Source organism: Micropterus salmoides, unplaced genomic scaffold, assembly GCF_014851395.1.
Source record: "Micropterus salmoides isolate LMB-PRFRI ecotype aquatic unplaced genomic scaffold, ASM1485139v1 Ms_hic_scaffold_11, whole genome shotgun sequence".
In the NCBI taxonomy this organism is placed as follows: domain Eukaryota; kingdom Metazoa; phylum Chordata; class Actinopteri; order Centrarchiformes; family Centrarchidae; genus Micropterus; species Micropterus salmoides.
Window position 1 is genome coordinate 35,860,818 of NW_024040152.1, and position 12,239 is coordinate 35,873,056.

The 12,239-nt window shown below is 46.4% G+C and overlaps 2 protein-coding genes across 2 annotated transcripts in view; both read left to right on the forward strand.

Moving 5' to 3' along the window:
• trim33l (tripartite motif containing 33, like) overlaps nt 1-3,322 on the forward strand; it is a 59,515-nt gene extending 56,193 nt beyond the window's left edge. The window contains exons 12-14 of the mRNA XM_038712404.1: nt 1,424-1,480; nt 2,547-2,669; nt 2,876-3,322. Of these exons, the coding sequence (XP_038568332.1) occupies nt 1,424-1,480; nt 2,547-2,669; nt 2,876-3,190 (495 nt within the window). The 3' untranslated portion in view covers nt 3,191-3,322. The remainder of the gene's footprint in view (nt 1-1,423; nt 1,481-2,546; nt 2,670-2,875) is intronic.
• A 143-nt stretch (nt 3,323-3,465) lies between these two features.
• On the forward strand, nt 3,466-12,214 carry LOC119898220 (ras-like protein family member 11B). The gene is made up of 4 exons (XM_038712405.1): nt 3,466-9,886; nt 10,436-10,489; nt 10,576-10,652; nt 10,910-12,214. Exons 1-4 carry the CDS (start codon nt 9,784-9,786, stop codon nt 11,318-11,320), a joined length of 645 nt encoding a protein of 214 aa, XP_038568333.1. The 5' UTR covers nt 3,466-9,783; the 3' UTR covers nt 11,321-12,214.
• Nucleotides 12,215-12,239: the final 25 nt, after the last annotated feature.

A 12,239-nucleotide genomic window follows, 5' to 3' on the forward strand; every position in this document is an offset into this window, starting at 1 on the left:
ATGGCGACCTGTCAACAAATGCCAGATCAGCTGGGTCAGATCCAGATTAAAAAGCCTCCTGTACAGACGGCAGCTGTATATTTTAATGTTGTTATATTTAATTTGACCTCTTTGTTATCTCTGTTTAGATCTCTGTGCTTTGCTTGGACGCTGCTATAACTTTATCATCAAACTTTGGTTATAAGCTCCACATGGATGGTGTCCAGTAAAAAGTCTTGGGCCAGATGGATAAAGTCTCTTTACTGAGAATAAAAAGGTTGGGAAAGAACCTTTTTATTCTCAGTAAAATTAGACACCAGTCAGCCGCTCAGAGGCAAACAGTCTTTTGAAAGAGCAGAGTTACGTCTCAGCCGGCCTCAAGACAAACTGAAGGAGAGCAGTGGTGAAGTAAAGACAGCCTGTGGCTCCTCCCTTCTTCAGGCAGTGACCTCACTTCTGCAGGTGTCTCTGTAATTTGCTATGTGGCACCATCTGGTGGCCCCGAGAGGTTCTGCAGCCAGGGGACAAGTTTATTTATCATGAAACAGCACAATGTTTAATGAACAGAAGTTTGTAGTCTCTTCCTGCTGCACACAGATCTGATCACATAACTAACTAAATATCATAACTTATAAAATAGAGCAGTTATTTACAGACATGTGTCCACGTGATTTGCATCTGCGAGACTAAACAGCAGCGACAAGATGAAGCCGTGTTTCATGTTCACGTTAAAGAGTCTGACCTGTGGGAAACACAGAATCAGGGTATCAGTACTCCATGACTTTAAGGCCCTTAGTGTCCAAACGTCTCCAGTACTCACCGCCTCTTTTTTTCTCCCGCACGCCGCCTGTCAGCCTCTCTCAGGCGTGTTCGTCACTGTGACAACTTTAAGACCACACGTCTGACTCTCCATCGCTTCCACCTTCTGAAATCCTTTAACGCTTCACGTCACGTGTCGGCGATCGCTCGCTGCGCTCCGTCCCAGAGCATCCGGATATCAGACGCAGTCCGACATCAGCTGGACGAGCAGCTTCCTGTTTGTTTCTGCAGACTCTTCACTTTAGTGACTCGTTCCGCGTTTTCTTCTTCTTCCCGTCGTCTTTTTGGAGGTTTGAAACTCACCGCTAAAGATGGGTCACTTCCGCCTCCTCCTCCACAGCTGACTGCGGTCGCTGAACTATCTGCCGCCGCCTCCTCTCTCAGCTGCTGAGCTCTCGTCCTTCCTCTGATTGTAACGTGAGGACGACCTGATCAGGACGAGGAGCCGTCTGATACAAGTGTCCAATATTTTTGTACGATTCTTATTTCAAACAACAAAAAGAGAATCGATCACATGTTCATGATAACAATAAAACTGATAATTACCCATCAGCAGTAACTGGTGTGGAGTTAACGCGCAGCGGGAAGCCGACTCTCTAAGCTGCGGTGTGTTTGTGTGTTGCAGAGGTGTGAGAGTCTGCTGCTGCACCTGAAGGTGGAGGGATGCCAACGGCTTTCTGAGGTCAGTTCATCTGCAGCTGCAATAATCCAGTTTATTCTGTTGATTCTGATTCTCTCTTTCTCTGTACTTCTGCACTTTGACACAAACTGTGAACGGGAAACAGACTAACAGCCGTCCAGCCAGCAGCCGCTTTACAGACGTGTGAGCTGGGAAACGGAAAAGTAAAAGGTGGAACGAGATGAAGAAAGCAGCTCTTCACGGGCTCAGACGTTACCGTGGTGCTTCTTTTACTGGAGCACATGAGTCTGCAGCTCAGGGCTGCTGCACAAAACCACCGGCCAAAATAATAAAAATCTGTTAACGGAGATAAAAAGGAATCACGTCAAATACAAACGTAAAGAAGAGGCCACAGTGAACTTTGAAGCAACATGATGTTATTGCTATTAAATGTACTTAAAACAGAACAAAACAGTTTTATAAACTTACAAGATGCTTTTTGATCTTTCAACTGAAACCTCATCAGACTGCTTCTTCTGGCCTCCTGGATCTGACAGGGTCCTGGTTCTGTCAGGGTCCTGGTTCTCATGGTTCTGTCAGGTTCCTGGTTCTGACAGGTTCCTGGTTCTGACAGGTTCTTGGTTCTGACAGAGTCCTGGTTCTGTCGGAGTCCTGGTTCTGTCGGAGTCCTGGTTCTGTCAGGTTCCTGGTTCTGACAGGTGCTGGGTCCTGGTTCTGTCGGGGTCCTGGTTCTGTCAGGGTCCTGGTTCTGACAGAGTCCTGGACAGCAGGACCAACAGAAGCTCTGGCAGCGTGTCAGACTCTGTCTGGACCAGATACCAGCTGAAAGCCAGAAACGGTCCTCGTAGCGCTCTGAAAGCACATGGCAGCGGGATAAAGCTGCTTGTTACCGTCAAACAGAAACTCGCCGATGTAGCTTCAACATGTGGTGTTAATTTCCTGTAAAAGCATCTGCTGCTTCTCACAGGTGCAGATTTGAACGATTAAATGTTTACTTGTGTAAGAGTATTTTCACAGTGTACCGGAGTTCTGTGTGTGCCGCTAGTTTTCCCAGCAGGTGGCGCTCCAGCAGAACCTCCTCCTGACTCTGGTGTTCTTGTGTTTCCAGCTCGGCGTCTGGCCTCAGCTGAAGGAGATGTCGGAGCGCCTGACGCTCCATCGGCTTCCCGCGTATCCGAGCGCCGCAGAGCTCCTCTCAGACATCTGGAGCCTCTTCAACGACGCCTCGCAGGTACGTCGAGCCCACGTTACCCCAGGTGCCCAGAGAGAGAGGCCACACCCACTCCGGACCCCACAGGGCGTCACTCTGATCATGTACAGAACCGTCAGTGTGTTGGGAAATGAAACTGTGAAGCTGCTAAAGCTGCTGGGAAAACCCAGACTGACAGCTGATTGGTTCTCTGACCTGTCACTCAGCCTTTCCTCTGGTGTTTGCAGGACGACGACGCTCTGAACGAACTGCAGGAGAGTTTCCAGAGCAGAGAGATGGAGATCTTCAGCTCAGAGCTTCACCCTTCAGCGCTGACGCCTCCGAGCGGCGAGGGAGAGGACCCCGCAGTCAGGCGTCCGCTCGGTCCGCTGCGCGCCGAGGTCGAGGAGGAGGACTTGAAGGGATCCGAGGTCACGCCGAAGAAGCAGGAAGTGATCACCAGCGAGTCGGAGCTGAAGAAGACGAGGAAGAGGCTGAGAGACTTCCTGGACCTGATGGGAACGTCAGGACCCAAGAGGACAAAGACACGATCACATGTTTAGGATCAGTAACGACCGATCGCAAGCATTCCTTTTGTACACCTCCTGAAGCGCCCGCGCTCTACCTCAGCGCACGCTGGAAGAGTTTTAATAAAGTGTTGAATAAATGTTTGATTTGAACGCTGCCAGAGGCAATAAAGTGTTTTGTCACTGCTTGATCTCTCCAGGAGACCAAACAACACGTAACACCAGAGAATCAACATCTTCAGGACGAAAGCTCCAAACATTCTGTCCGGAACAGAAACTCCTCCTCAGTCCAAAACAGCTGCATCACATCTGATGGAGGACATATTGTACATTACAGAGTTTATTTGTTACCGGTTACCTTAGCCGCTAGCTAGCTGCTGCTAGCTACTCAGCTAGCCGACCTGTTGCTGGAGGCTCGGTGCTCCGGGGGTGTGTTAGTGTTTCCACCTCTAACGTTAGTACAGAAACTTTGGACCGCTGGTTCAGAGCCAGCTGGTAGCAGCAGCAGCTAGCGTTAGCAGCAGCTAGCGTTAGCGTAACTGCCTGCCCCCGAGTCCGTACTGCACGGTCCGGAGTCGAACCGGCGACTTGGGGTACAATAGGCGGACACGCTAAAAGCTGTGAGCTCTGGTGTCGGTCGCCAGTGCGTCTCTGAAGGTGTCGGGGAGAGAGGTTTACTCACTGCGCCGCCTCGCTGTAAATCTGTCCGTCAGGAAACTTCACAAATCGCTAGCCGTGTCTCCATCACCGTCTTTTCAGGCCTATTTTGAAGCGGCGCGTTAGAAAAGGTCGATGGAGACGGCAAACTTGCAAAAAAGTTTTTCCGCTCGCTTGAGGTGTTTTTTGTGGAGAAAGAGAAAAGGCGCTAAACGGGAGATGGAAACACGTTTGTAACTCACGTCTGATCAGCTGTTTCTGCTGTCGGCGTCTCGCCATAATGCGCTGAAGCAGTTTGCCCGCTTGAAACACATTCCTGAGGATCTCTGTTTCTCTAAGATCTTCCGGTTCTGTTTCTGGTTTGAACCCAGACGTCTTGTTTATTGCAGCCGTGTGTAACTGACGTAACGACGCTCGCCGTCGCCTGGTTTCTACGCTCCAAACCAGCTGATGGAAACGCACAGATGTTTTTTCTTTTTTGTGACATTTCAAAAGCTTAAAATTCGCATGACATTCAGAAGGAAACACGTCAGAGCAGCCGTAGGAAAAATATTCCCTTCAGAACGGTAAAAGCAGCTTCTGAGACGCCGAGCGGCCTCCGGCTCCATGAGCTTCTCCGGAACGTGGGCTGCTTCATGTGGGGGATGTAGCGCTTGTTGGTCTTGTGATGTGACGTCTGAAGGAGGAAACGGTGGCGCTCTGTCAGCTACTGATCTACGTTCAGCTGTAAGCAGTTTATTGGTGTCAGTTCGCCAGACGCCCGGCGTCCTTGGGGGGGGCAGAAATAGGTGAAAACTAATATGAAATGATGTTAAACATTATATAAACCATCGTCATGGAGAGTGCTTATACATTTCAAATATAACAATAAGATGAATGATCTCTGTTTTTGGTAGTAAAAGTTAAATATCCCCGTTGACCAAAAAGGAAAGCTCCACATTGAGCGATCACGATGTTGCCTAGTAACCAAATCTGGTTTTCAAAAAAGGAAAGAGAGGGAAGGAGGTCACTGTTAACGTTGAGAGAACTACGCCCAGACTAAAGTGATTACAGCTGTTAACGTTGAGAAAACTACGCCCAGACTAAAGTGATCTACAGCCGTTAACGTTGAGAGAACTACGCCCGGACTAAAGTGATCTACAGCCGTTAACGTTAAGAGAACTACGCCCGGACTAAAGTGATCTACAGCCGTTAACGTTGAGAGAACTACGCCCAGACTAAAGTGATCTACAGCCGTTAACGTTAAGAGAACTACGCCCGGACTAAAGTGATCTACAGCCGTTAACGTTAAGAGAACTACGCCCAGACTAAAGTGATCTACAGCCGTTAACGTTGAGAGAACTACGCCCAGACTAAAGTGATCTACAGCCGTTAACGTTAAGAGAACTACGCCCGGACTAAAGTGATCTACAGCCGTTAACGTTAAGAGAACTACGCCCAGACTAAAGTGATCTACAGCCGTTAACGTTGAGAGAACTACGCCCGGACTAAAGTGATCTACAGCCGTTAACGTTAAGAGAACTACGCCCAGACTAAAGTGATCTACAGCCGTTAACGTTGAGAGAACTACGCCCGGACTAAAGTGATCTACAGCCGTTAACGTTGAGAGAACTACGCCCGGACTAAAGTGATCTACAGCCGTTAACGTTGAGAGAACTACGCCCAGACTAAAGTGATCTACAGCCGTTAACGTTGAGAGAACTACGCCCGGACTAAAGTGATCTACAGCCGTTAACGTTGAGAGAACTACGCCCAGACTAAAGTGATCTACAGCCGTTAACGTTAAGAGAACTACGCCCGGACTAAAGTGATCTACAGCCGTTAACGTTAAGAGAACTACGCCCGGACTAAAGTGATCTACAGCCGTTAACGTTGAGAGAACTACGCCCAGACTAAAGTGATCTACAGCCGTTAACGTTAAGAGAACTACGCCCGGACTAAAGTGATCTACAGCCGTTAACGTTGAGAGAACTACGCCCGGACTAAAGTGATCTACAGCCGTTAACGTTGAGAGAACTACGCCCAGACTAAAGTGATCTACAGCCGTTAACGTTGAGAGAACTACGCCCAGACTAAAGTGAGCTACAGCCGTTAACGTTGAGAGAACTACGCCCGGACTAAAGTGAGCTACAGCCGTTAACGTTGAGAGAACTACGCCCAGACTAAAGTGAGCTACAGCCGTTAACGTTAAGAGAACTACGCCCGGACTAAAGTGAGCTACAGCCGTTAACGTTAAGAGAACTACGCCCGGACTAAAGTGAGCTACAGCCGTTAACGTTGAGAGAACTACGCCCGGACTAAAGTGAGCTACAGCCGTTAACGTTGAGAGAACTACGCCCAGACTAAAGTGATCTACAGCCGTTAACGTTGAGAGAACTACGCCCAGACAACAGCTGGCAAGGGGCCCAAGATTCCTGGAAGAACTCAAGATCCACCAGGGATCCATTGGGATCCATTAGGATAAGAATGCATCCAGACGGAGAGAAAGAGGAGGAGCCCAGTGCATCATGGGAAGTCCCCCGGTAGTCTAGGCCTATAGCGGGTTAACTAAAGGACGGTTCAGGACTCACCTGAGCCAGACACCTGGTGAGGTTTGGTCTCAGCAGGACCGAGGACTTCGTCTGCTCGTGTTGTAAAACGTGTTAAACTGAATGCCTGATGACCTCTGACCCCTGCGGTGATGTCACAGAAGGCCGACATAACCGACGGCGAATCCAAACTGATGCTAATCACTAATAGCATTTCTCGTTTACCATCAGTGTCGATCATGTGATGCTAAATGTTTACGGGTTCTTTGAATGTTTCCACAGTTTAAACACTAAAAACTTTAACGATAGCTTCATGCTAAGCTAACCTCTACAAAGTTCTGTTATTTTTACAAACGCCTCAAGTTTACTTTTATTTTGAAATAAATTATTCACAGTATCAAGAAATTTTCCAAACAGTTATGAAATTTGAATAAAATTAAATCAGTATTTCAAAATATAGAAAAATGGCTTTTCTGACTGAATGAATTAATAAAATAATAATATAATTATATATTGTTATTCATTTATTCACATAGAATTTAATACTTGTTTATTTAATGATAAAGTCGGCAAAAACAGAAAGTTCCTCTCACGTTCAACTGCTTTTATTTTCAGCAAACTCAACGCGTCTAAATATTTGTTTGAACAGAAAAAAACAGAATAAAGTTTCAGACATGTGTCCAACAATGTGGCCCTGAGAAAAGGGAGGTCAAAATCAAAGTACTCTGGTCTGCTGCGGGTCCCGTCTGGTCCAGCGAAGGTGGGTTTGTGCCCAGAGGCTGCTGATCCGGTCTGTTGCGGACCTGCCTTCCTACAGGCCTACAGGCCCGATCCTGGACGTGATCTGCGAGACGATCAGCTGTCCTTCCTGTCTCGGGCCCCGGCCACATCTGCAGTCCTCAGGCCGCCTCGCAGCATCGTGTCTAAGGCGCGTTCATGCAGACGAGCAGAAACCGGGCGTCTTGGTGTTCTTCAGAGTCGGTGCAGAGTTTTATAACTGTGACCTTAACCGGCTGTTGGTGTCTTAACGAATGTTCCGCAGCTGCATGTTCAGTCATTGTTTTTGGTTCATTGAACAAGCATAAAAACCTCGTTTACGAGAAACAGAACTGTGTCCTGAAAATGGAAAATGTTTCTTTATCTTCAATTAAAAATCTAAAACCCAGCATTAAACAGAAGCAGATAAACAAACACTGTTCGTGGTTATCACTCATTTGTCGCTGTGTTTTGTACCTTTTTAAATATAATGTCTTTTATCTTTAAAACTTTGGGATCAGAAACTGTAAAGCTCTGTGGAGTTTTTCCTGCTGTGAGCTGCTCCTGCACAGTGATGCATTGTGGGACAGCGTCCTGTCGGAGCGCGGTCAGTCGGCAGGTGGGAGTGTCGGACAGGAAACACAGAAACACACGTCCGACAGTTTCTCATTCAGACTTCACTGTAAAAATACTCTGTTAGGAGCAGGGGCGCCGTATAGTGGGGGAAACGTTAGAACAGTTCCCAGGGGACCCAAAAAAATAGGTAAAAACTAACAACAAATTATTTATTTATATAAAACATTGAGTATTTTAAATATAATAATAAAATGAATGATCTCTTTGTTTTTACTTGTTTTTGGCAGTAAAAGTTCAAAATCCCCATTAACCAAAAAGTAAACCTCCATATTTTAACGGTCCACCCCCCCCTGTATCTGCATGAAATGGTTTGATCCTGCCTCAGGGTGCAGCACAGATGCAGTCAGTAGATGCTGCAGAAACACAGTGATCACAATGTTGCCTAGTGAACCAAAATCAGGTTCACAAAAAATGAAAGAGAGGAAAGACAAAGGAAAAGACGTCAATCTGTCACCCAGTTTTTCTGCATGAAAGGTGGGCGGCCTTTAGTCTGCGAGTTATATTAACCTGTTGGCTTAACGTCCACAGTGAAATAAGCTACAGACAGGTGTTCAGCCTACATTTCCTCAACATTTAATCAGTGCAGGGAAGAGTTTAGCAAGATATTCATATTAAATCATTGTCCCTGCACCTTTTAGCAGACGAACTAACTGCCCAGAACTGCAGCCTCCCTGTCCCAGTGAAGAAGAGGAGCAGCAGGGGGTTAATGCCAGTTAGCATCATGCCAGGGAGGCTGTGGGGATTTCTCTGGCTCTCAGAACAAAAAAGAAAATGAAATATTTCTTAATGACAGAAATTCAAACACAAATCATTTTCTGGCGTAATGATCCTTATGTAATAAATAGAATAAAACACCTTCCTGTCTGTCCTGGATGCTGGACAGCAGCTTACATGTAAATTACAGACTATATTAAAATAATCCAGTTTGAGACGTTCGTTTAGACTGAATTATGGCCGTTAAATCTATAGATAGTTAATTTTACTATAAAAATACACTGAGACTGTTAAAGATGTTTTAATCTTGCATCAAATAATAAACTGCATCCTGTGTGCAGACTTGCACACAGGATGCAGTTTGTAAAAATCAGCAGCAGTAAATATTGTGCTAGTACTAGTATTGAACTACAAGAAACAAGACAGCTGTGAGCCTTTAATGAGAGTTATTTTATAGCTTTTGATGGGACAGTTAGGTCCTAGAGAAGTGGTGACAACAGCTGTGCAGAGGGGGTCCAATTAGATTTTTTGTCATGCGGCCCAAAGTTTCTGGCCGCTCTGCTGGTTAGGAGTAAAAGTCCTGCATTAAAATGTGACTTTAGTAAAAGTACGTGAGTATAATCAGGTCTTAAAGTATTAAAGCAGTAAACTGTCACAGGTTCTTCTTCCTCCTCAGTAAAGTGCAGCAGGATGTTGAGCTGCAGCTCCTTCTCAGCTGATCAGTTTCAGACTGCAGCTGATGAGTCTTTTCATTCTGGATCAGCCTGCTGATTATTTCCTTCCTTTCCCAAAGAGACGCCTTCAAACATCTCAGTTATTACAATCATTGAGAGGAGAAGCTGGAACATGAATGGATTTTGCATTAAACGATCAAAATATTTGCTGATTACTCTTCAGTCAGTCTAATAATCCTCCAGCTGCACTTTAGAAACTGTTGGAGTTCCATTTTAACCAAACATCAGATTTTAGAAACTCTTCATGTGAGTAAAAATCTGACTTTGTAAAGTAACTGAATCTGTCAGAGAAAAACATTTCCCTCTGAGACGGAGCAGAAAGTACTCAAGTAAAGTACAAACACTTACAGTAAAAGTCCTGAGTTACTGTCAGCAGGGGGCAGCAGCTCGGACTTCCTGCATCAACACACACACTCAACAGCGACCAATCGGACCGAAGAGGAAAACCGCTGACCAACCAGAGGCTGCTGTCTCTGCTCTGTGGCCCCGCCCACGGGGTCTATATAAAGACCCTGTCAGAGCCCAGGAGCTGAACCAGGAACTGAACCAGGAGCTGAACCAGGAGCTGTCACTACCTGCTGTCCAGTGCTTGTGCTGAATCGTGATGGTGGTCCAGGTGAAAGGAGGTGTGGAGGTGATGGAGGGGAACCAGCAGAGCCTGGAGGCCAACATCCTGCTGCTGGGGGCCCACAGCGTCGGGAAGTCCGGTACGAGACCCAGATCTGATTTTTAGTTTAACTTCAATTTTCAGTTTCCTGTCATCGTTATCGTTATTGTTATTGTTATTGTTATTATTATTATTGTTGTTGTTATGAGGTCAATATTGCTGCTTTAAATGATTATTATAAACTGTGTATACACAGTAGTTAGTATTAATAATAATGAGTACAGATAGTGTAAAACAATTGCAGTATTGGACAGAGTACAGAACATATATATGTATTATTATGTACAATTACACGTCTGTCATGCAGCCAGCTGTAAAAGACATTTTCACACTCATATATATATTTTTATTGTATACTTATATGTTATGTACCAACTTCCTAGTAGTATTTCTGTTCCTTTATACTTTGATGTGTGAGCTGATCTCGTAGAGATGATTCAGGTCAGACGTTTAGAAACTGGGACGAACAGTTTTGTTTTGTTTTCAGATTCTATTTTAAGTGAATCAGGTGACTCAGCGATCAGCTGTCTGACCTGCAGGATCATCATGTGATCAGTCTGACTTTAACGAGCCGTCTCTCTGTCTGCAGCGCTCACCGTCAGGTTTCTGACCCGGAGGTTTATCGGAGAGTACGGGGACATCGGTGAGGACGCCGCTCAACGCGATGATGTCACACTGTTTCACGACTCCGTGTTGACGCTGAACTGACGAGTCGTTTTGTCCTTTCAGAGTCCGTTTACAGCCGAGTGGACCGGATCGCCGGTCAGAAGGTCTGCTTCAACATCTGGGACTCTGTGTACTCACAGGTAACGTGTTAGTTTGAAATCAGAAGCTGTTTCTGATTTATATCTGAACGTTTCTGGACGCCGGCAGTCTGAAGAAGCCCAGCCAATCAGCTGAGAGCTTTTCTTTCTTCAACAGTCAGTTTGATCACAGCAGCATCATGGAACTGCAGCCAAATATATATAATATTTATAATAATATCTCCAGATTTTCATGTGAAGTATTCTGAGACTTTATGAGTTTAAATATTTGACTGAATGTGTTTTTGTTTCGTCTTCAGGACGGAGAGCAGAACCCGTCCGTCAGTGTCAAACAGCTGCAGTGGGCTGACGGGATGATCCTGGTCTACAGCATCTGCGACCGCCGCAGCTTCGACGTGGTCCGCCAGCAGCTGCAGCAGATCCGCCGCATCAGGAAGCCGTCGTCCGTCCCCGTCGTCATCGTGGGGAACAAACAGGACCTCCGGCGTCACCGCAGCGTCTCCAGCGAGGAGGGACGGCTCTTCGCTCTGTCCCAGCACTGCGGCTTCTTCGAGGTGTCGGCGGCCGAGACGTACCACGGCGTCCTGCCCGTGTTTCACCGGCTGGTCGACCTCGTCAGAGAGAGCCGAGCGCTGAGGAAGAGCTCGGCCGGCGTCCGAGGGATCGTCCGGAGCGTGTCGGCCGTGTTCGGCAAGAAACGAGCAGAGTAGACGGGAAGGAAAGAACTCGCTGGAGGGATTAAAACCAGAGAAGAAGAGTTTTTACTGCGCCTGACGTCACAGTGACATCAGAGCGATGACGCCTTGTCTGTCGCTTCATGAGAAGAGGTCAAAGGTCAGACGTGTGATGGACAGAAGCAGGTGGAGAAAAGGTTTCCATGGCGAAGTTTGTAAAAGCAAAGTCAAAGACGTGTTTTTGTTCCAGAGCGACGAGAAAACACGTGAGGAGCCTTGGAGGCGAGCTGCCGCCATGGCAACGACTGACATATCTCAGCAGCTGATGGTTCCCTCAGGATGAAGAACTTTTCCTCATCAGGTCAACGCACTTTAGTCAATGACCAAACACCTGCAGAACTGGCGACGTTCCCATCAGCTGCTAATTAGCTAATGTTAGCATGCTAACACGCTAAACCAGAGCTGCGGTCTAGCAGCCGTGGTGACAGCCGGTTGAATCCTCTAAAAGCTGCTTCACTGCTTCCTTTCTCACCTCCTTCAGCGCAGGGAACACTGGCGCTCCTTTATGGATGGAGGGCCAGAACCCGGACTTTGAACCAGGAGACCGGGAGTTCGTGTCCCGTGTGAAACAAAACAACATATAATATTACGTGTTAACTGACCTACGTAGTTATTTTAACCCAAACCATGAGCTCTTCCGAACCTCAATCAGGACCAACCTGCAACGTTTCATGACTTTAATTATGTGCCGTTTCAAAATGCTAGTTTTATTTTGAAAGAGACATAATTTCCCTTGTGCTGTAATATCCTGTGAATAAATACATTCATAATGCAGATGTAGTGTGATGCAAACAGACGTCAGCATGTTGAAACGTATTTTTATTGCCTCAGATGTTTGTGATTTTTCTGATTAAAGTCTGAATGAACAAAGTGAGTCTGAGTCAGTTTTCATACA